General features: G+C 37.5%; 1 protein-coding gene across 3 annotated transcripts in view; it reads right to left on the bottom strand.

Annotated features, from left to right (window-relative positions):
* Positions 1-2,547: 2,547 nt before the first annotated feature.
* The window catches only part of LOC140323199 (sodium- and chloride-dependent GABA transporter 2-like), a 32,538-nt gene continuing 9,722 nt past the window's right edge, over positions 2,548-25,363 (bottom strand). For all 3 annotated transcript variants that reach the window (XM_072400084.1, XM_072400082.1, XM_072400083.1), the window contains exons 2-15: positions 21,635-21,853; positions 15,614-15,748; positions 14,325-14,465; positions 13,787-13,868; positions 12,786-12,918; positions 11,766-11,900; positions 9,756-9,859; positions 8,839-8,963; positions 6,966-7,078; positions 6,115-6,252; positions 5,712-5,814; positions 5,352-5,452; positions 5,063-5,233; positions 2,548-4,623 (exon numbers count right to left, since the gene is read on the bottom strand). In XM_072400084.1, the coding sequence (XP_072256185.1) occupies positions 4,516-4,623; positions 5,063-5,233; positions 5,352-5,452; positions 5,712-5,814; positions 6,115-6,252; positions 6,966-7,078; positions 8,839-8,963; positions 9,756-9,859; positions 11,766-11,900; positions 12,786-12,918; positions 13,787-13,868; positions 14,325-14,465; positions 15,614-15,748; positions 21,635-21,848 (1,803 nt within the window). In that variant the 5' untranslated portion in view covers positions 21,849-21,853 and the 3' untranslated portion in view covers positions 2,548-4,515. The remainder of the gene's footprint in view (positions 4,624-5,062; positions 5,234-5,351; positions 5,453-5,711; positions 5,815-6,114; positions 6,253-6,965; positions 7,079-8,838; positions 8,964-9,755; positions 9,860-11,765; positions 11,901-12,785; positions 12,919-13,786; positions 13,869-14,324; positions 14,466-15,613; positions 15,749-21,634; positions 21,854-25,363) is intronic.

Genomic DNA, 25,363 nt, shown 5'->3' with positions numbered 1-25,363 from the left:
CTTCCATGGAAAACAGGAAATGTTCTGTCTATAAGAGTAATTATGCACTAAATACAATTCTTGTATATGTGTGTCCTGTGTTTTGGTAGAGATCACCTGGGCACAACTGTAGGCACTAGATAAGGGTTTTAGAAAGATGAAAAAGAAACAGTAAAAATGTTTTAAACAAGCTGAAGGGGAAGGGTGTCTAGACAGATAAAAGAGCACAGGGTCTGCAGGAACATGTAAAACAAGCATAAGACAAAGCAACAAGAGAAAGAGAGAGTTTCTGCCCTGTTTAGAGATCTCAGGAGACAGATGGAAGACTCAGAGAAGAAAACCTTGAATGGCATCTCCTGGAAGGTAACCGAGGTCCTACTGTTGGTCAAATCTGACCCATTAGTTGGAATTATGTGGAACTAAGTAACATGATAGATCCACAGATTAAAAACAGAATAAAGAAATTAAGGTGTAAACATTTTTCTGAATGTATACACCTTTAATAACAATCTATGGATTTCACATAACAGCAACACCACGTTTTCATCACCAAACCTGGCCAGACCAAAAAAACAGACATGTTTCAGAATGTTCAGGTATATACACAGAGATGGATGTTGTAGGATTGGGCCTGATGTATTAAAGCTCTCCAAGGCTGGAGAGGATACACTTTAATTAGTAAAGCTGAGTGATCCAGCAAACCTGGAATGCATATGGTCTAGGCTGAAAAAATGTGCTAACAAATAGCTAATGACTTTTAGGTAATCCACTCCACCAGGTTTGCTGGTTTACCAAGCTTTACTGATGAAACTATAACCTCTCCAGCCTTAGAGAGATTTCATAAACCAGGCCCATTGTATAGATGGAGTATTGTGCAAAAACCAAAGCCAAGTCACAAAATGCCTCATGAAGGGTTTTGATTGCAAATACAAATGTATTATTTTACCTGAAAACTACCTCACTGTGATTGTCTGAAAACAATTCTCCTACTATTGCAGTCACAGCTGGAAGTGGGGTCACTGGGCTGATGGGGTGGTAAACCTTCATAGGGCCTTCCTGGAAATTGCTATTGTCACCTTTATAATAGGATAGTTTTACTGCAAACTGTCTATCATTTGAGATGTATTTCTGACCCATTGTTTGAGGATTGTCTAGATATGCTGATGTGTGTTTTACTGTTAGAACATTAAAAAGATATCTAATATAAAGGTATTTTGTTATGCCTATTGTAGTGTCTAAATATTTATAGTCATAAAAGATTATTACAGTAACAAAAGTTAGACACACACACTTCCATATTGTAAACTAGGGACACAGTATATTAAAAAAGATCAAAAACCCATGTGTCTTTGGCTCTGGATTTTTTTTTTCCTTAAAGGTTCCTGCATCAGTTGTCATACAGTTGTCAATGGAAGAAAGAATTACCACATATATTGGTGCTCATTGGTAATGTACTTTATGTACTTTATACTGGTAAGCAGTTTGAAAAATGCACAGATGTTTTAACTGATTAACATGTTTTATTTGGTCCCTATGCAGAGACTTCTGAGAAGGAGACACTATAAAGACACTAAGGGGTAACTAGACACAGGGATGGGGAGAATGAGGACAGAAAACCTGAATGTACTCCTAGATTGTAAGCTCTTCGGGACAGGGTCTTCTCCTCCTCCTGTGTCACTGTCTGTATCTGTCTGTCATTTGCAACCCCTATTTATTGTACAGCGCTGCATAATATGTTGGAGCTATATAAATCCTGTTTATTATTATTATTATTATTATTATTATTATTAATAATAATAATATTAACAATACCAATGTAAACATGCGCTCCATACTGGAATGCATCTGTATGTAGTTAGAAATGTCAATGCTTTACATATATCATCTGATATAATAACAGAGTTTAATATGGTAATAGGGGATGATCTGCAAAATTGTGTGTCAAATTTGGCCTAAAAAGTGACAATTAATTGAAAGTCACAATAAGGTTGTGACTTATTAGTGACTTCGACTTTTTCATATATGGCCTATTTGTAAAGACCCTGAACATGGTGTTGTTACAAAATTGCTGGGGAGGTCAGGGCAACCTTTGGAAACATTTCCTAAAAGGAAAAAACAAAAAAAATATATAGTTTTAAAAAACCTACTATTAAAGCCAGCTGCCAACATAAAGCAGCATTTATAAAGGCCAACCGCAGGAGGAAAGGTGTATTATTTTGTTCCCAATAGCACTAATTCTTCAGTCAACTTTTTGCAGAGTTTTTGGAAACTGCATTATATAGCATGGGGAAACATGCTGGCTGCAGCTGGTGAAAACATAACAAAATCAATTGACGTGGATGTAAAATGCCTTAAAGCTGTAGGTTTTAAGTTTTTTATATATATTTTTTTTTCTTTAATAAAATGGTGTAAGGTCCTCACTTACCGGTTTTGATACTGGTGATAAGTCAAAAGGTTTGCAGACTTTAATGCACTTTTGACCAAAACTTTGAAAAATCTGTGCATTTTTTTAACAAAAAAAGGCAGAAACAAGAATGGAGACATTAAGCCACCCCTAATAGGGATCTGTATTGGAAACAAATTTTTCTTTAATAATGGATCTATAACAGATGACCAGATGAAAAGAGAAAGAAAAGCAGTGAGATTTCAATGTTATGCCCACATGTTAACTAGCACAGGTTTCAGGTATGATAAGTCATGATTGATACTTACTGAAGTGTGTTACATAACAACAAAGCTTTTTCTTTATACCCTCTGATATCTCAAGTGATATGGATTTTGGCTTAAACATAAATTACCAGGCTAGGAATATATTTTTTCATGGTGTGTGTGTTCTCACCAACCCCTCCATTCTGCATTACCTGTGTGGCAAAGTTAATGTAAAGATATAAAACAGGTAAGGGGATGTGAAGAATCAGGTTAGTTAGATTTAGAGGTAGTGACATTACCAGAAGAGGGATTGGTAAAGTCTCATATTCAACACCACAAGGTAAAATACTGTACAGTGGTACCTCAGCTAATGAGTGACCCGGCTAATGAATTTGTCGGCTAACAATGATTTTTTTCTGCTGATTTTTGGCCTCAGCTAATGAAGATGGACTTGGCTAACTATAGCATTTGTGGATGTGGGATAGCAAACTGCAGCCGCGGTGAGCTGTATTTTAGTTCCATTTTGGCCTTTGAGTGCGATTCCGGAATAAATTGTCTTCGTTAGCCGAGGTATCACTGTATTGTCTTGTATTTATACCCTCGCTCAACAACATCAAGGTCACCCTCTTGATCCCAAAAATTTTAATGATATGATTCAGGCTGGTTTTTCCTAGCTGTGATTGAAGTCTGGATCCTGCATCCACCTGGCATTACTCCAGTACCCAACACTTTTACAAACTCTGGGATTGGGTAAACAAAGCAGCAAAGAGTGCAAAGAGTGATACTAGATGACAAATGATTGTAAAAAATTTATTGACCAATAGGATTTCTGCTTGCACTTTTCTGTTTAGGATGAGCTCCAGGCAAACAGGTAAATTCACAGATGAAACATACATAGATATATATATATATATATATATATATATATATATATGATCTGTTTAAACTACTAAATTTGTAGTTATATCTATTTAGTCTTGAGATACACACAGCCCTGAAACACAGCACAGTCCTGTTTGGAAGGACAGGAGACATTATTTTTGCACGGCTCCCTGACCGGTAAAAAGGGAAAACACCAAACTGAGGAGTTAATTTCTTTGTCATTCTCTCCATATATCATCATATCCCTTGTAACCTATAAGCATGGAAGAACAGAACAGAATGGCTCCTTGTGATAGATTTTCCTCAGGAACTGTAACCATACTAAATTCAGGTACTTACACTGCCTATAATCAAAATATATAAATGTAATTGTGTACTAATGATTATAAAGCTGCATTAATGTGTATCTTTATTATCTGCCTGGAGTTCAACTTCCTCTAGCTCAACTAGCCTCTTTAAATGAAAATTTGAATAACTCATACAACTATGTTAGATAGCAGCACTTAGCAATATTCTTTGTTCTCTTAGCTCTTTTAATATATAATAAAAACATTGTTTTAGTTGAAATATCCCAGGACAAAAAACACTTATCATTGGTCCCCACTGTGAAATAAAATTCATTACATCTTTTAATACAATACTACGGAAAGCAGCCATAGGCCATGTGGCCTAAACTCATTTCTCCATGAAATAGGAGCCAGAAAATGTTGACATGTCACAAACTGGAAATGGTAGCTTTGAATAATGGAATGCAAAACACAAAAAAAAACCTGTGCATTTCATAAGTCCAATTCACACTGCGCAAATGTCCTCAAGATGTGAAGGATATGCAGGACAAAACACAGCTGTATAGACAATCTGCCCCAACATTTGTGCAGGTGCGTGTGTTTATATGACCGTTGACATCATTCGTGTATGCATGTAGACATGACCCTCGCTGTAAGCATGTATAACGTTGTCTCCATGCCTGGAAAAACACATCTGGCCCGCACATGCCACATTGTCCTAGCACAGAGACTCCTCCAGTGAAGATACAGCTGTGGCTTGTGTTTGGCTGTCTTTCAACTGCTTCTGGGGCAAATCTGGGTCTGGGCAGGTTAGCTGACGGAACCTCTGAAGTGAGAAAAGTTAAAACAATGGTCAGGTTTAGATAGCATTAAACTAATAGATGACCAATAGTGCAGGAAAGTGACCAAACAGCTTATTTGTGCATACATGTCCACTTAACAAGTATCTATGTGTTGTGTATAGACATTTACTGGTTCTCATTGGCACAGAGAAAAAAATGAGATCATTGACATTAACAGTTTTTACTGCTAAAATTTTAGGGAACAATAAAAACATTAGGGCAAGATTGGAGAAATGCACTGGAGTAAATAGGGAAGGTGAAATTAGAAAAAAAATAAAACTTCCCTTGCAAAGAAGATAATTATTATCACTGACAATTGACAGTACTCAAATCTTATCTGTCTGGATTTTCTGTAAGTAAATCCCTAAATTAAGCAATTCAGACACTGCAATACATAAATAGTACACATTGCGGCTGTCTTACCTGTACCAGTGGTCCTTTGATGGTTGAAACCTTATAGCAAACCCACAATGGGGTGCAAACCATGGAGGAAAGTGCCAGTAACCAGCCAACAGCGTCCCCCCACCATGGGTATGTGTAACGCTTGTTATACTGTAGTGGAGTGTACTTTACCAAGGAGAAGATGAATGTGGCCTGGAATATAGTAAGAAGAGGAGATTGTGTAAACTGGGTAACTCCTAAATCTCATTCACTGCTAGTACCACAGGTAACCGCTGTGTCTACCCCCCACATCTTTACTACCCTCTCTCACCAGGCAAACAGCAGGGGTGACAAACAGCCAGCAATATTTAATGAGGGCCAGAGGTCGGTAACCAATCATATGCTCCACATTGTCATAGAAGTTATCCGCACCTGTATAGACAAGATGTATTATTAAAAGTGGCAAAATAGAAAGATACGTGAAATTGACAGGTAGACATGGGTTTGATTGAATAATACATATACCAAAGATGGATAAATAGACAGATAGATAGATAGATAGATAGATAGATAGATAGATAGATAGATAAAGGGGCAGTCAAAAAAAATCACTAAAGTTGTTGACCCTTTATCATTATAGTGTACCAAGGACAAGGATGTGGCTATAGAATACATATGATAACACACTCACCATACACCCAGGCTATGCATATAGTCTCGAAGATAGCTACAAACAGCAGACACATCCCACTAGCTGCATAATAGTCAAAGAGTTGGAAGACATACATGCCACCCTACAAAACAAAAAGGAGCACAAATAGGGTTAAAACATTTTGTTGGTGGGTTTGTCACTGATATAGATAAAGGCTAGGTAGAGATTTAAATACTTTTACATTCTTATTGCAATAATTTTAAACAGGAAACTAAGGGTATTTTGATGCAATGTAAATAATAAATTATATATGGTTAGGTTTAGGGTTCATCCATTGTTCATAAAGGCAAATATTTTTTGAAACTTGGATTTTTAAATTAGATGGTTAACATAAGTTTTAAAATTTTGTTGGTGATAATAAATGATTAATTCTCCGCTGTACCTCAGTTAGCATGATTAGTCCGATGAGGAAGGAGAAAATGCAGACAATCAGGATTAGCAGCTCTCGTCGGTGCTTCTTACGGAATGTGCTCGGATACATGTCCACCAAGGAGGTCACCAGGCTCTCTACACACACAAACTGAGAAAAATAGAGCAAAAATTAAAAAAATCTTAGTTCTAGTTACCAAAGAGTGTGATCGATGAGGTAGAGACAGGAGAACAATTTGAGCAGCCTGTGCAACTGTACAAGCACCTTCTGGGGTACATTTTTCCTAGATGTGGGTGAATGGGTACTGTCACCCTCCTCACTGTCCCTTAGACAAAGACATTATCACATCTAGGGATGTTGATGATTAGAAGCTTTTCTTCATGTCTACCTGTTCTTATGGGGTGTAATATCTAGATGGTGTTTGACAGCATGAATTTGCATTACTTACTACTTGACCAACTTGTTTCTTGTTTGCTTCTGATAGTCCAAAGAAGGGGGTCTACTTACCAACCATTGCTTGTGAAGTACAAATGAGGTTAGGCAAGAGATACTTTGCTATACAGACTCTATCTATGTATAGCCATTACAAAGTTAAAAGTGGTGGATTCCCTAAAAGGAAGAATAAACAAATAATTGGGGAATCCAGCAGCTACTAAGTAAAATCAATATGAATCTGTGTAAGTAAAACAAACCAATGTCAGGAAATCTCTCTGTCTATGAACGATATAAAAACAGGTAGCAAATTAGCACACCACTGTCTTCCAGTAACTCTTAAAGAGATCCCTTAAATTCTACCTGTCATTTCTGGCTCTCAGGGAATGTGACACTTTATATAGTGACACTTTTTATAGGTAGATACATACCTGACTGTCCAGGCCCAGCAGAATGACCATGATGAAGAAAAAACAGGCCCACAGAGGAGAAAATGGCATCATGGAAACCGCACGGGGATAAGCAATGAATGCCAGGCCTGGACCTGCAAAACAAAGACATAATTAGAAGAGAGGTTGATGGCAAATCAATTTCTTTTTCTACTTTCAAATTCAAGACTTTGTTTTCTTCAGTAGGATTGTGTTTTTTTTTTCGCATTCTCCCTCTACATACAACACCAAGAATGGCAGCCCATGTTTTGGGTTTTTAAATAGAGGGATTGCAGGCACATTTACCCCACTAATGACTGCTGCAGGAGGCAGGTTTATTGTTCATTGGGACAGAATTTATTGAAGGAATTGTGGCCATGCCTACCACAGAAAACTCACTAGTAGTCGCAAAATGCCTTAAAGAGCAGAAACACATGCCAATATTTATGTACAAGCATCATTCTTTAGCAAAAAGGCAGATTCACAAAATAATCTAACTAATACAAATAAATAATCGGAAGGACACCCCTATAACTATGAAATATGGCAAAAGTAGGGCAGTTTTAAATGAATCCAATGGATTAAAAATGTATGGCTTCAACTAATTCAATGAAGACCAAATTATTTATAACCATAATGTGCTACCTTTTTACATCCTTTGTTACATCTTAATGCTGTCAATATCCTGCAACCTTATTGCAGCCTAACCCTTCACATATCCTCAATGGTGATAACAGGGTGCATGTGTTTTCTTTTACAGTGCATAATAATTCCTAACTTTTTTTGGCTGCAAATTTTGCAAAGTGATAACAGTGGAATATGTTAGAAAAATATCCATTAGCACATAAGCCTTTATTTTTTTTATTGAGAGAACGTGCAACAGGGTGATTTACATAGGATATATGGGCAAAGCACAAAATGGCCATATGGAGATCATTACATAGGTATCACTGGCTGTGTGTGAAATTTTTGTTATTGGGTTTAGAATTGTAATAACCTATTCTGGCATTACATGAGTAGAAATGCTTGTATGATATCTGCTTGTTTGCATAGATTTGTACACCCCAAGTGCTCCACAGCTGCCTGCTGTATTCCTATATTGTCAGTTTTGAAAATAATATCAGGAATATACGTATTGGCATGGCTTGGAAAAATTGTCCAGGAGCAGAATAATATGTCAATGTGACCAGGTAGATGTGGCTAAAGACAGTGTGAAAACACAGATATTGCAGGTGTTTTGCTACACTAGAAGAACAACATTAGAAATCTAACTGTATCATCTGTCACCAAGTCAAAAAATGACCAGCAGCAGCATAGTTATGTCAGCAGACAAAAGGCAGGTGTTTAGTTACTATAAAAAGAATAAAAACTCATAAGAAAAAGTCAACAGGGGCTGAAGGGGGGTTGAAATGAGTCAAATAAAGTGCTTGAAGCAGTGCTACAACATGCTTTTATTATCAGCATGACATCAGGTTGTTAACAAAACTGAAAATGTGACCATTTGTTCCTAAGTCTTAAGCTCTGACCATGAGCAAGTTGAACATTTACTGTACATGTTTTAATAAGTCTAACTATTATGGGTTTTTATTCATAATACATTTCAAAGTTTATTAGATTTGACCTAAAAGTTTTCTAAGATAGTAACAGTGTTAAATTGCAGGTCTACTATTGTGGGTAAAAGTAATATCAATCCTTAAAAAAATGTTCATGTCTCTGTGGACCTCCCTGGATCCAAGGCCCAGGGTGAACAAAAGCCACAGCAGTCTCTACTTCCAAATAAAAGGTTCCAGTCTTTGAAAAATGAAGGTAAAACAAAGTAACATGGAAGGAAGAGAAACAGGATGAAATTTATTTGTATGAAGGTTGACATACTCACCAGACTCTGCCACTTCAGAAATTGGTACCCCTTGTTCTTGTGCCATAAAACCCAGAATGGAGAATATGGCAAAACCTGCCACAAAACTGGTGCCACTATTCAGGAAGCAAAGAGCAATACAATCCCTGCCATGAGAAATAAAACTGAATGATAAAACTGCTACAATGTAATAAGGTATTATGCATATCAGTCATCCATTCATATACAGACATTCCAAACCAGGCAGCTTAAACCTGTAGCCCTACAGAACATTCATGTAACCACCAGCTGGAACCCCTAACATTGTTAAAATCTCAACAAAAACAGGCCTGTAAGAAAACTTACCTACCTTGCTGACCATGCTACCGAATGGCATTTAGCTGCTGGGAAAAAGTGTTTGATCGGTAGGAAACAGACAAGGGTTTTGATCACTTGGGTCTCCTAAAAGTTCCTATTGGTTCCTCCTGGTGACTTACGTTTCACTGTTGTATTTTAAATTTAAACTTTGGATTCACCATTACTTTCTTTCCTGTTGACAATATTCAGCAGGATAACAAAAGATGGTAAATCACCCCAGAGGGAACACAGATAGTGACATAAACCTGACACGGGGGTACTCTCCTTTTCTGACCATATCCTAAACTAATATATCTATAACATCCTGCAAAGATAAAGATGTGTAGTAACCCATGACCAGATATACTTCAAACAATGATGGCAAATATATCATTTAGCATTACATTCAGCTTGAAGGACATTTATCTCCAAAGACAGTTTAAGGATTTTAGGACTTAAGGATTTTACAAAAAACTTTAACCTGTTTTAGGAGGCCACATAGCAGGAAACAAGAAAAGTTGGATGCAGGGCAAGACGAAAGCTTCAAAAGTAATTGCCTGGCCCTCTCCTCCTTCCAAATTGTTTGTTTCCTAGGACAGTACCTGTAGCAGTTGTTGTTGTACTTGTTGTAGCTCCCCAGCGCAGTTAGACACCCCAGGCAGATGGCATATGAGAAGAAGATCTGAGTGCCCGCGTCCATCCACACCTGCCGAGGAGAGTCTAATGAATAGCAAATAAAGGATCAGTTGGTAAAGGAGGCTTGGGAATCCCTTGCCCCTAAAATGTCTATCAGTCATATAAGCAATAATAAAGGGATGTCTCAGAATAACCAATTTTGTTGGCTAATATATGTAATTAGAAAGAGTCGATGATCTTATGCACCTGTTTAACAAATGTTCATACATAGAAATGAGGATATAAACATGCATCAGGCAGATTGTTTCTGTTGAAGTAGATCTAACTTCAGACACGTTTTTATGTTAGGTCATCTTTGTTGAGGCATTATCCAGAGTCATCATTGACTTCCTGCACTGAGATGCTAGCTCAGATATGACACATACAACTAAATCCTGGTGCTTGACTGTTTCCACAAATGCTTGACACAGATGGATCCCTGCTATAGCCTCTCACTTTGCAATTTGCTACAGGGTTACCTTGTTGCAGATCCACTTTTTCGCTGATCTTTTTGTATAAATAAATGTATTACATTACCAAAGTATAGTTGTTTTTTTAAAACCTTTTAATAAATAACCTGGCTGTGATTGGCTTCCTAGAAGTTAGCCTGTGTGCTTACATTCCTAAATCAACTTAGTAAGCACATCTGAGTGTCACACAGAGAAAACATCTGATAAAACTGGCAGAAGGAAAAAAACAGCCTGCCCTAGGCCATATTGTCTGGCGCGGAGGATGTTTTTCAGTACAGAACCTGTAAAGCCCAGTCTCCTGTAAACAGCGCTATGTGATTGCATGCTGTGATCAGACTCTGGGACCCAGCTGGGCTCAGCACAGGCGGGTCACCTTCTGCCCTGTGACTGGGGCCTGGAATGTAGCCCTCACCCCTTTCTTTTTCCCTACACTTCAAGTATCAAGAATTTTTTATGCTTCTAGTTGAAAGTTTTCCTGTGGATTTATAGTTAATACATCACAAGGAGAAAAAAGAAAAAACATTTCTGCCCTTGTGTTTTGATTGTGAAAGCTTTGGTATAATTTACAAATATAAGTGGTAAAAGAAAACTTTAATTTTTAAAACTTGCATTCATTTTATTTTATTTTTTATTGTTGAGATTTGTAAACTGTTGTTTTATATATGATTTTTTCTTTCCTATGAATAAACAACAGCACAATACAGCACAAACAAGTACCCAGAGCGTGTTGGGTTAGCTAATGGGCCAGTATAGACAACTTGCTTTTCAATTATCCATGCCTGGATAAAGCATCTTACTGATTTGTCTGAAAATAAATGAATTGTAACATACAAAGCCAAAAAAAAAAAACAGGACATACTACTATTACTGTTACTATTGCCTCGCAGCGGTATATGGCTTGTATATGGTTCACTGATGAAAGTATATCTTCTCCAGTCTTGGAGAGCTTTAATAAATCAGGCCCAATGTGAGTGCATGGTATCATGTACCATACACAGTGAAGGATCAATCACATCAACTGGATTTTTTCTTGTAAACTGCTTCCAAGCTGATTCCAAGCATCTTGGAAGGTTAGAAAATGTCCTAAACATTACAAAAACAAGTCCAGTTGATGGTTCTAACTATTAACTATTACTATACATACTATGATCAGGAAAAATGAGAACCTTCAAAGCCACCAAGACATCTGATACTCACACTGTAAATATGCAGAGAACCATACAACAGAGTAAATCACTTCAGAGATGCTCATTATAGACCCCCCACCACCACCACCATCAAAAGAAGAGAATGCCAGAACTGACTGCATCCCACACCTGACATAATGACATCTTGAAAATAGTAAGTATGCAGAAAGCTTTAGAAAGGGCATCCCGGGATGGCATTTGGGGGACTTTAAGAGTTGGGCTTTAAGTGAAAAAGTAAAAATAATTAAAAAAAACACTCTATCCTTTAGTCTGTAGGTACCTGAGGGTCCTTGAGCCTGGTGAGATCTGGGTACAGGTAGAACTGAATACCTTCTAGAGCCCCTGGTAGAGACACACCACGGATAAGCAGGACAATCAGCATCAAGTAAGGGAAGGTGGCTGTGAAATAGACAACCTGTTCAAACACAAACAGTTATAAAAGAGTTGCAGAGGTTGAAAGAGAACACAGGAAGCAAAATATGTTATACAGTAGATGTATAGAAAGCAGAAGATGAGTAGAAGAAGGTGGAAGAGAATGGCTTCTGATACAAACAGTACTGCCAAACCAGTTTTTAGTTTTATTGTGTCATATCTGCTTGTATGTACTGTCTATAAAATTGCAGCCAATAACTTTACTAGTATATTCTAACATCACAGAGACAGTGAGGAAAAATATTGGTATGAGATGTTAATTTAGAGTTCTTTAGAGTTATTGAGTTCCTTAGTCCTCTTTGGAAACATTTTTAGGGTTCCCTACAGTTTTTCATTTCTATTTCCTGTTTTCCTGATCCATAGTAGTACTAAAAGTTTAGTACTAGTCTAGGGAGAAATCAATGAGTTCCAAAGGGGTAGATAAAGACAAAATTAAATAAAGGGCATACTTAAAGTAAGAAATTGGTCAATTCCAATGAAATGTTATCAGCAGCTGGTTTATGGGTACCACATATAAGATGTGTCTTGGATAAAGACCTAGCTCATTGAAATATTAGGGCAAAGGCGGTTTCATTTTTCTGTTTGCAATGTTTGCTACTCTATGACCTCCACCTACTGCAGCCTGACAGTTGATGAAGAGGTGAGCTAGCAGAATGTCAAGATACTGCTATTTGACTGCAATGCTATTTTCTATATTTGGTAAAACTTGCGTAGCTCTTAGAGTTTTGGCCCATGTCACATTGAGAATTTTGTAGCAGCCATAGAATGACTCTCCATGGCACTTTTATTTTATTTTTTTTATTTATTTTATTATTTATGTGATTAACAGCTTCAGTTACTTATACTTAGCTTCAGAGCTTATACTCACCTTTCCAGTGGATTTCACTCCCTTCCATATACAAAAGTAGCAAATGATCCAGGCGAGGAGGAGACACAGTGCCAGCTCCCAGCGGAGACTGCCGATGTGTTCTATGCCATCTGATATATTCAGTACACGCCTCCTGGAGACATATGGGGGCTCAGTGAGAAAAGTCATATTCAGAAACTTGAATACATATTCATTCTAAGAACTCCCCAGGGATGAGTAATATTGGTGCAGCACAAAGCTTACATTCTATTCATAATTGCAAAGCCATAAAGGCTACTTACCTCCACCCTGACACTTCCCTCACCAGTCATTCCTTTTGGCTAATAAATCCTAAAGGGTCCTCTGTCTTCCAGTTTGAATAACTCCAAATATCATTCAACGAAGAAGAATGAGGACAGATGAGAAGAATGAGAACTATCAGTGCCACTTTTGGCATAATTGAGGAACTGCCACTGTGGAAAAGAAATCTGTAAAGGTTCTTGTTTTGGATAAAGTAGGTAAAGGTTTGTCCATTACTTTCTGTGACAGTGATATTTCTGCACCCACTGGGAAGGTCCTTTGATCACTAAGCACAGTCTCACAGATGATCCATCTGTTCACCACTTGAACCAAAACTTTAAAGGCCCTCAAACTTATTCATTGTTTTCTATGCAACAAAAAACAAGCTTAAGAAGCACATTAATGTGTAGGCAGAAGTTATCTTTGGGAAAAACTACATTAAAATCCATTCATAGATCTACAGATATAGAAAGCCAAAGCTACAGACAATCTCTAAATAAAGCGGATCTCTTCTCTTGTCTATTTAAAGGACCTATTAAAAGGAGACTGAGAGTCTCAAAAGACAGAGTTGGAAGAGGCCATGTTAGGAATATGGGTCTAACTTAACATGACCCAGTTAAATGAAATTAAAAAAATACATATTTTTAGCTGTGAACCTAATGAATAAAGAAGGAAAACTAATTTTGGGAAGTGGAATTGGTAGATAGCAGTTGTGTACTCACTCCCAGAATTCGATGACGCTGGAAGTGCCATTTACTGTCATGTTTTGTGTGTTGTTACTTTTGTAAAAGTCCAGGCAATGTTCTAGAAAAACAAAGAACATACAAAGGGATGGGTGAAAATGTGACAAAAAGCAAATAAACTAGAATACGTATGGTTTAGACACTAAACACAAACAAATTGTGCACTGTTGGCATAGAAATATCTATTGTACCCTACTTGCCCAGAAGGACTTATTCAGACATAGAGGGCAGACTGGTGGTCTGAGTCACTGGCTTCATATATTTTTGGGGGATTCCAGAAAAGTTTCTACCACAATTTGAGGTCCTACCCTCCTGGGAGTTCTGTCCACCTTGGCTTCCTCTTGTGACACATTTCAAAATATAATATACAAACCTGACAGGATGCCAATATTAGGCACAGCAATTGTCCAGAGCTGTCAACTTAGTGTAAAGATACTGTGAACCCCCCCCCCCCCCATAATGGACACAGCAGGACAACCCTTTAAATTCCAATGCATGTGTGTTTCCTTTTTCTTACCTGTATTCCAGGAGTGGTTGCAGGAAGCCCAGGGCAGATCAGAGGTAAAGGAGTTAAATAGATAGAAGAAGGCCCAAGCCAGGACGACGATGTAATAAAAGTTCAGCAGGATCACAATGACTTGGGATGAATAGCCAATCCCTGGAGACAAAGATACACAATACGTTATGAAGTCTAAAACTATGTGACTGATTTTGGTCTAAAAACAGCTCTGTGTCATTAGTGCCATGATATATAATAACTTCCTGAACATTGATTCACTTAACATTATCAAATATACCTGATGCAAAATATCCTTATAGATAGTGTTTCACAAATGAATGATGTAATGATAAATATATATAAAATGGCTGTTTAATTAATTACCTTTTCACCACCATCTATTTTCCATCTTTGGCTTGCATACATATACCTAAATACACATATATTTTCACTTCTTGTGACTGTAATCTGTAGTAAGGTGACATCTGAGGAATCTGTAGGCCTAAAAAGATTGCATCCCCAATCTGGCCAAAAACATATAACAGGTTGGTTGACCCCTAACCTGTGCAAACACTTTTAGGAATAGGCTAATGCTAAGCCTTTATAAACTGTTTATAAACAAAGACATGTGATTGCTGCGTCACTTACACTATGATCCAATGGCTTTGATGAAAATTAAGCCATACAATTTTTTTCTGTAAAGCAAATTTCAAAAAAAAAAAAGGTCACATGTTGAAATTTGTGGTTTGTTTATTTAACTTTTGCAAAATTATTCCGTCCATCCCTACTCCCCTTAGTGACCTATTTTAGAATGGAACAATAAAGCTACATACACACGTCCAATGGTTCTTGCCTGATATTCGGCTCAGGACTGATATCGGACAATAATCTGGTGTGTGTACAGTGCCCATCGTCCATCATCTAAATGAGTGTCCTGGCGAATCTACGGATGATGGACGACGAACAATCGCAATTGAAGTGACGGGGGAGAGAGCGCAGCGGGGTGCCGCTCCATCGTTCTCCCCCTCCCCTCTCTATAGAGCAGAACGGTGCTGTATGTACAACACTCATTCATGCATCGTGCAGTTCTTAGTCGTTGGAAAGGATCGTGAAAGATCCTTTCCAACAACTATAATTTCACGCGTGTATGCAGTTTTACTCTATCCTTGTTTTGGAGATCAATAGCGATCCTACATGCTCATGACACATCATGTTTTTTAAATGATCTTTTATCTTAGGTAGACTAAATAATCAAAACAGGTATAGAAAAAATGGTGATTTTTGTGGTCCTTGTGATTAAAACTGACCTTCGAAGATTGGGCAGATTTTCCTCCAGGATGTGACACCTCCCTGGCTGGTATACTGGCCAAGCGCTGTTTCTAGGAAGAAGACTGGAATCCCACAGGTGAAGAGGAAGATCAGGTAAGGGATAAAAAAGGCTCCTACAAAAAATACAAAGTATCAAGATAAAAAGTTTGCTTTAAAATGTCCAATATCTCACTGAGTTAGAGTTCAATTTGTAATAAAACTTGAGTTGAGATTTAAAAATCATCCGGGGGGGATGCAGCAGGGAGAGGCAATCATGACTCCATCTCTACTCCTTTCTTGAGTCTCCCAGCATAGCTGCATCATTGCATGGATAGAAGCAACAAATTCCCACGCCCAGTCATATGACAGAGCCAGCCAATAGTCCAATGTGAGCCCTCTCACATTTTGTCCAGTAGAGTGGCTGGACCATCACCAGAGTGACTAGGGTTACTATGTGCTTTATGATTAGTTCACTGCCTTTGTCCATTTAGTATGTTTTTTTCTTTGTTTTATATTTGAAGTTCTGGACTTCTTTTATTGATTCTGGATGAGAGAGGTCCCCCAAACATCCAAAGTTTAGTTAAGGGGCCCACTAATTTCTAGTGACAACCCAGAGTCTCAGGTTTTTGTTATAATTTTTTTATCCATTATCGTAATACCTATAATAACTAGAAACAGATGCAACAGATATTGGTCATTTCTAGCTGTTTGTAAAGTCCTTCCATTCAGATGCCCAGAAATTGTACAAGCCTTATAAATTGAAGTGCTACCATTAGTTGAAATAATTTGATATTTAGTATTTTCAAAAATCAAATCTCTTGCCAGGCAAATTCCTGTGATACCCAGGCGAACCTAGGAATTGTGAGTCCTAAATGAATAATGAAAACCACTACATGTGCAGATGCATGAGCAGTTATCTACAATCACAAATCATTACACATTTTACCTATTTAGTTTGACAAGTACACAATTTAAAGGATAACAGTGCTTCCAAACATTATTTTTCATCCACCTGCCCCAATGTCATATTCACCTGACCACCCTTTCTCTCATATTCATATTATAGGAGCTGCACAGCTCTCTTTTCTTTTGCACACTCACAGAAAAATCTCAATAATTTCTATTAAAGGGCTTTCATGTGTCCCTTTAAGAACCAACGCTGAGGTGTGAGTGACCTCGACCTGTATTGCTTGATACTGAAGTAGGTCTGAACCTAGCTTCCAAGAGTCTGCAAATAGGCTGCAGGAAATCAGAAGCTATGACAAAATTGAAATGAAAGAAATGATGAAAAATTAAAAAAAAAAATATATATATATATATATTTATGTTTTAAATTGTAATTGTTTCATACACAGAACTTAGGTAAAGTTAATGTATAACTAAGTAAAGATGGATTGTTGAAGGGCCTCACTGGCTGATAGGAAATGTTCCTAATGTTCCATCCTTACCAACCAATACCATTCAGCATTTTTAGCAGGCGAACATATATTACGCTTGTAGAGCGGATGTAACATCTACTCAGACTTTAGACTAATTGCTGTGCTGGTCCAACTCTTCCCTCCTCCTGAGATAAAGCAGCCGATGGAACAGGGGGAGGAAACAGGTCAATCTTGGTATAATTCTACTTCTTGGAAGAAGAATGAACCACTACTTGGAATTCAAAGGTTTTCTTGCACATGTTACCTAAATAAGTACTGGCATGGTGCCCTAATTGTTACCAACGTTACAATGTATTTTTCTTGCCAGGTTTGCAAAATAAGAATAACTCAAGCAACTTCATTTAGAATGGATCTGACCTTTTTGGCATGAATGAGGTTTGGATTAAAGACCTGAAAACTTTTTTACTGCTGAGTTGGATGCCGAACGTCTCCCTATTCTTGATATATTTGTGACATGCACAGCTCAGCTTTTTCTGTCTAGCTATCATTGTCACTAACTCATACCTGACATTTTCCTTCTCCAACCAATCATACCAGGCTTTTCTTTCTCTTACTATTTTTTTTCCTCTCCTAGCTTAGTAAATGGGATAAAGCTCAGCTGACTTCAACCATCCAATGATCTGCAAGCAAAAAAACCTTTAGGGTATTCTATGAATATTGAACTATCATCACATTAACTAAGCTATATTAATTATGCCTTGCAAAATGATCATTCTCCTTGAAAAGTAAAATTTAAAAGTAAAAGTAAAGTAAAAATTCCCTTAGTAAATCACCTTCATTGTCTCAGATGTTGCACAACAGCACAGCAACCCATGCACATAATTAAAAAAACTGGGCTGGGTGCACACAGGCCAGAGTGTGGTGCTCCAGGCCACCCTGTATGGAAGGGAAGCCACCAAAATACAGGAAAGATGGTGCTGAGAACCTAGACATGCTGCACTTGAATAAAAAACAAGTTTTAAATAATGTATACATTTCTACATTTAAATTTCATTTAGAGGAGATTCAAATCATTCCATTCATCAAATAATGATTTTTGATTGGTCTGTAACAACCATAATAATCAGGTATTGGCCAGGGTTTAGTTAATATACAATGGATCATGACTGCAGATGTCAAGGTGTCTGGAAGCCAGTATTGGTTTTCCATATTGTTTGAAACTTCCAAGACCGTTTACTCTTTATATACCGTTATTTTATATAGGAGCATCGGAATACATGTTAAACTTTCTAGAAAATCCCCATCACATAAAATGGTTCATAGCATTATATTTAAAGAACATAAAATTAAAGGGAATCAGTAATATGAAATTGGCATCTGCTGGATCCTTATCATTACTTTTTTCTCTTTTGAGGCCTGGTACTGTCCTGTAGGGGTGTGCCTGCACCATCTAGTGGTCAAAATAGTGTATTGTAGTGAAAGTACAGTGCGATAGAGCACTGCATAAAGCTGTCTGAGCAAAAACTGTACCAACCACATCCGACTCAACAGCTGTCATAAAACAAAGCTAGTAATGTGGATTTCCCATAAAGCTACCCATAGGTGGAGTATTCATGCCTTGGCACAGTGGCGACAGATCTGCATTGATGTTTCACCTATATCTTTTTTTTTCCACTTGCTGTAAAAGGGTGACAACACTGCTTATTCTGCATGGAAATCACTCAGCAGAATTGTCACGATGTAAATGAGGAGTCTTGGATTATATAGCATTTTTAAATGAATTTCAAGTGGGAAGCAAATTAGGGTACAAATTAAAAAAATTAAAATTGTAAGCACCCCTGGAATGGTTTGTCCCAACCCTGAAAACTGTGACTATGCTGGAAAGCTTGGCCTGTTATATGTCATAAAGTAATGGTCCATCTAACAGGATCAACTGGCAATGAATGAAAGAATATTACGAGGGGAATCAGAAAAACAAAAACTGCAGTGGTAAATGACATATTTGCTACTGATAGTGTCATTTTTTGAAATTACACTCTCAGATCAGTCACGGTCCCTCAGAATCAGGCACAGCCAGTATACTCTCCACCAGTGTTCAGCGACAAAGTTAGGTGCTGTGTGTAACATACCCAAATGGCAGCGTGACTGTAAATGTATGAACAAAGGTTATGTTATATGTAGTTCAAGGAAACTCAAAACACACAGATTACAGTTGGGGTCAATGACACTAGCTATCGAAGGAACAAAGCGTTATGGCTGACCATTGTCATTCATTTAGTGTTCTTTACCAGTATGTTGGTATACAGGATAATCTTTAAATTTAATCTATTTTCTTTTCTGAACAGATTTAAAACATTTTGAACATTTTCTTTACTAATGATTATTTTTAGGAAACACAATTTAAAAACATTATTTCAAAAATCAAATATTACATTATACATTTATAACATAAAACATAACGTGCATTGCAGAACGAGCGCCATTGACTTTTATGTGTATAAGGACAGACTTTTCTATATATTACATAAATGTGTTGTCTTTCTTTTTTCAAGCATTTCCGTATTAGCAATGTAGAATAAGTGGTTGTGCTTTCCTGTACCATGGACAGAGCTCTACTAATAGGCTTTTTCTGAAAACAATAGCTCTTTCACAGATGGGGATATTTAAAATCTGGCCAAGTTTGCAAATCTTCATATTTGTTGTCTATCAGAGTTTAATGCCATGATTTTGGACACCTGCAAACCCAAGAGATCCTGAAGGAAATAGAAAAATATTTCCATTTATCATGTGTTCTTTTCGAGAAACTTGAACCAGAGATACCTGCATGCTTCTCACTCAATGGTGTGTAGAAGTAGTTGCAAATATTTGAGCAACTCAAGCATTTATGTCAGTCAAGCTGGACCTAAAGAACTCTCTAGATGGAGAAAATCATCAAACACCCATGTGTTTGGGCAATTTTTGGGTCCCCTTGCAACCACTGGTCAAGTAAAACATATTTTTACTGCATGCACGTAGGAGTGTCCCAATCTACAAGACAACAAGAGGGGGTCCTAATGCTTATTAAGTATAAATGGGCCACCATAGAGTCCTTGAGCAACTACACAGTCTATACCAGTGTTTCTCTTCCAGGGTTCAATGGAACCCTAGGGATCCTCCAGAGGTTATTAAGGGTTCCTTGAGCAATAAGCAATTTTTTTCTCTTAGGTCATTTCAAGTGGCAGCAATGATCTTTTTGGTTATCTATAAGGGTGACATTCTTCCCACTGGCCAGCAATATCAGAGGCATTCTTCCCACTGATCACCACATTAATATTATGTGTGCTGTAGTCCCCTGAAGGTCGAGAGAGAGAGAGAGAGAGAGAGAGAGAGAGACTCTGAGAATGAAAAGCTAAATTATAGCTATAAGCAAAGCAACACATAGTTTTCTATTTCATTGTTTTCCTTATCATTCCCATCCCTCCTGAATTGCTTCCCCAGACATACACTATGTTTTGTCTGACCAAAGAAACCACTTCGACCGAGAACTGGCCAGTTAGGTGATATTTCCATGGGGGCCCATACGCTTCCTTGCATTGTGTTCTGTTTGCTACTGCACAGAATGTCTTAATTGCTCAATAATAAATGCAAATCCTGTGAAATTCCAGAGAAAATGAGCTAAAGAAAATTCCACCAGAGATTATCTTCACAGGCTCAGTTTTTATCTAGACCAAACATAAACTGAACCTTCCTTTTACCTGCATTATCATTGGTCTTTGACCCCCATACACACAAGCATAAAGTAGTGATAATTGTTCAACATATATACATAAATGTTGATGTTAATGGTGCAGCTCATAGGGTTTGTGGCTTTATACTTCCATATGCACTGTATATGAAAATGAGTATATACCTGATTGGTCAGATAGTTATAATAAATCATCAAAGTGATGACTCCCATCACACCTTTGATTGGGTGTGCTTGTGGGCATATTAAACATGTGCTTTATTACCAGTACGGCTCAATGTGATGCATATGGATATTGCATTTCAAAGAGCACCCCAATGTACACCCATTAAGACTTATTTGAACTGATTTGGTGTATCAATCTTTCAATATGGTCTACCTTACAATTAACCTTCAAACATTTGACACCTCACTGCAGAGATGAAAAGGGAGGGAAAGAGTAACAATAACTGATCTGATTGTTGATTGAGCTTTTCAGTTCTATGACAAAAATCCCTTTACAACAAAGTACCAAAGGAAACAGAGAAAACACAAAACTAAACCTATGGCTCCACCTGCTGGCTGGATAGAAGATTTTAATATATTCATATACAAAATATATTTTTTTTTTAAATGAAAACATTTTAAAACAATGTATTATTTTGTTAATTACTGACCATATTAAAGCTAAAACTGAAATGTATTTCTTTTATAGATGTGGAATAAATGTTTTTTTAAGATTCAGGTCATTGTTCTCTGCCACAGTTGCAACTCATTGGCAGGGACCTCTCTGTGGAGCCTACTATAAGGACAGCCTGTCCTGCTCCAAACAAGTGTAGATCATAAAAAGGAAAATAAAACCTTTCACTTTAGGCCTCTTTAATCCAATCCATCATGCCCCATGTTCTTGGAGGTCTGAATGTGTTGCAATGACCTACCTCCTCCATTTTTGTAGCACAGGTATGGGAATCTCCACACATTCCCCAGTCCAATAATCTCTCCAGCCACTGACAAAATAAACTCCATCTTGTTCGTCCATTGTCCTCTTTCTGTCATCTGTTGCTCGGTCACCACTTGGGATTCCTTCTCCATCAGTGGCTGAGCTGGAAAAGAATCTCCATTTCCCACAGCTCCTGGGACCTTGTTGTCCATGGTGACTGCACAAGGAAAAAGACATTGTGGTGTTATCAGGAATTATTATTACTTTAGGAGCCTCCTAAATGGTCTAAAAGGCATGGGGGCTCTGGGGCTTAGAGCCTAGCTAAAGGTTCCTAATGACGTGCAATAATTTTGTCTGGAAGGGAAAGTTAACCTTGTATAGATGTCAAATCACTGCTGCTGCAGATTGATGAACAACTTCAGGGGACCACTGTACACACTTTGGATTTTCGCCTGAGATGACCAAGACTGTACGTCTTGGGTGACAATCATCTGACATGCGTACGTATCTTTTAGTGAACATAGGACAAGCAAGCACTGTTCAGACAATGTTGCTCTATTCTATGCAGAGGGATGGATAAGTTGGAGGTATCCCGCATTTCGTCCTTCTCAATAGAATATGTTAGTGCTCATATAAACTTTGCTAGCCTTAAAGAGCATCTAAAACCTAAATGGGGCTTGCTCTTTGCACATGTGTATCACCAGGACTGTGACAACGCAGGACAATTGAGAGACAAGGTCTAAGTGTTGTCACGCTATGACAGGAAGACAGAATCAGAATGTAGATTTAAAAAGATTGGACTCAACTTTTGAAATTACATTTATTATTTTAGTTTTATATGAGTTTCAATCATTTATGAATGGTTTTTGATGTTGTCTTTAACCTTATTCCATGGAAGAGAGACAACAACAAAATTGTTGAGTGAGGAAGGGTTAAAACATGACAGGATTTACTGCAAAATCGACATCCACCCTATTGTCTTTGTGCCACTAGACAGAAGATAAAAAATTCCTCCCTGCCTGTATACAATCTGCTCAAAGTATATAATCCTATGGCTATATACTGTAATGTAATGTACAAGTCTTCAATTATCTATGGGCAGTTTTATTGCCTCGTTTCTGCTTCATCTCAACAGTCGCAGTGCTTGTAATTTAAAACACATCTGAAGATTAGTTTACACCCGTAATGATTTATTTAAAGGATGTTGTATATGTGTATCACATACTTGTACTTTTCTCCCGGCACCTTCCCAGAAAGTGTGCTGCCTGCACTGTCTGTTACAAGCATTATCTGTGTGTCTTTGCATGAAATATTTTCAGGGAAATATGGCAGAAGCAGGTAAAAACTTCCTATTTATGTCATAAATAGAATAAACTTTATAGTCATAATTAAAAGTTTTTTTTTAGATGACACAGGAGATAGTGTCTGAAAAAAAGGTCTGTGAAATATATTTGAACTGTGAATACCTATTGTGAATTATGTTTAACTTAAAGAATAGCCAAATTTAACTTTTGCATGCTGGCTGCACCATATTTGGTATTACAGGTTTGTAAGGTATGACACTTCTCTGTATTTAAATGCACTCACTGTTACTCATTGATTCACAACTGCTGAGATAAATGCAGTCAGACCTAGACGGAGGAAAACACATGCATGCATCACTACTATGTAGTAAAAAGAGCCTGCCTATGTAATACTGTATATGTCTCCCTCCATGTACCTACGTGATTACGAACTATACACTTTATTTAATAACCAAAGAGCTCTATTTAAAAAACATTGAATCAGGCATTCCCTCAAAATTCCCTCATGGCAGTCTTCCAGGTCTATGTGTTTCAATGGCAGTAATTGAGTCCCGCCAGGGAATGGTTGAGGGAATGTCAGATTCCCTGTTTTTTAAAGTGTATGTAAACCCTAACAATAAACTTTTTCCATTTGCTGCCATTTGGTTTGTTGAATATATCATTGAAAACGATTTCCTATATCTGTTCAGACTAATGTTAAATGTTTAACCCAAGTTTTAAACAAAATATAGTTATTTTTTCATAATCCAAACTCAATTCTGACATTTTCCAGTTAAATCCAATGTAAAAAAAAAAAAAAGCATCATTTTGGGTGAATCTTGCGTAAAAACATTTATAAATAGGTCCAAGTGTGACATAGGATTGATCCTTCTGTTAAACCTCCGTACACTTTCACCTTTATACAGTGTCATTGTGTCTGAGGTCATGGTTAGGTATCAGATGTCACCCTGCGTACACTACGACTGATCTCCAGAAGCGTTTAGAGCAAACGGGCCAAAATCCAAAAATCATCATGGCAAACCGATGCAAAAATTGTCATGTTTGTCATTTATAAACAGAAATTTGTATCGGTTTATCCTACAACACTCAGATTCTGCATACCATTTAAGAGATTTGGAATTGAGTAAAAGAAAATTGAATGCAATTAATGGCATCAAGATCATGATGTATGTTCCTGCCCTTAAACTACCCACACAAGTCAGATGACCAATGGTCATGATCGTTTTAGATGAAAATCCGACATGTGTACAGCGGTCCCCTGACATTATTCATCAATCCCCCAAAAAAGAATGATGACCTATAGAGGTCATAGAGTTGCACACTGATCCTCTCCATACAACAGAACAGCATTGTGTGCATAGCATTTGTTCATTCATCTGTCACTGAAAATAATCGCTTACGATTCTCTGACAATCTGTTGACATCAATCGGACAACTGTGCAAGGTTTTAGGGTTAGGAGGTTAGGTTTAGAGTGCCTAGTTCCAGTATCTTTACAGCTCTGCATCTGGTAAATATGCATAAAAAACATATATGATACAATATCAGTATTATTCATAAGCATTGTTTTTCTGAGCCCCCTAAAACAGAGTTTTACAACCTGCTGATCCTGCCAACAGATCCAGTATTATTATCCTTTTATTACCAGGGTGTCAATGCTGTTCTTTCTGCAGGAACATTTTGGAGAAGCTGTCACCCTGTGGATAGTATAGTCTTATGGACTAGTTTTAAAAGAACTTAAATGAATGAATGACCAGAAAAGTTAGAATAGGTTTAGACCTGCAAGGAAACCCACATGGCTTCCTTGCCAACCGCTCAGTCTCTGGCACTGCAGCACTGCTTCTTAAAGAACCAGAACTTACCAATTTGTACTGTATTGCTCACTGCTGCCCCCATTCATTCTGTATTAGGGCTACTATGGGTAGAAGCTAATTGTAACGTATTCCTCTGAAGAAGCCTTTTTTTAAGCATAAGGAGGTGATAATCGCTTTGCAACTTCATTGCCAGTCTGTAAAAAGCCTTAAAGCCACATGAATAAAAGCTGGCCATTGAAGGAACCCCTGGCAGGATTATATGGTTTATTCCAACCCTGTAATTGTTATCTTTGCTGGATGGCTTCTTCTGTAGAATGTGAAAAATAATGGAAATAGTATAGTTGAAACAGTAGGGTTTTTCCCCCCCTATGGTGTTCATGGTTTTTTTACTTGCCCATTGCACATCCTCTTGTATGAGTTCCCTGTGGACAATAGCGCTACCTGGTGGTGGCTTAATGTCACAGTCGTACCCCAATGGCAGAACATACCAGCGCACTGTGTATTGGCTTCGTTTTTTGTAACCAAGTGCAAGAAAGAGTGACAATAGTAAAAGCAGAAAATTAAAATCAGGATTCAGATTTTTGTTTTACAATGAAAAAGTCCAGCCAAAT

The sequence above is a fragment of the Pyxicephalus adspersus genome, chromosome 2, assembly GCF_032062135.1.
Source record: "Pyxicephalus adspersus chromosome 2, UCB_Pads_2.0, whole genome shotgun sequence".
In the NCBI taxonomy this organism is placed as follows: Eukaryota; Metazoa; Chordata; class Amphibia; order Anura; family Pyxicephalidae; genus Pyxicephalus; species Pyxicephalus adspersus.
Note: the sequence above shows the minus strand (reverse complement) of the source record. Positions and strands in the feature narration are given on the sequence as shown.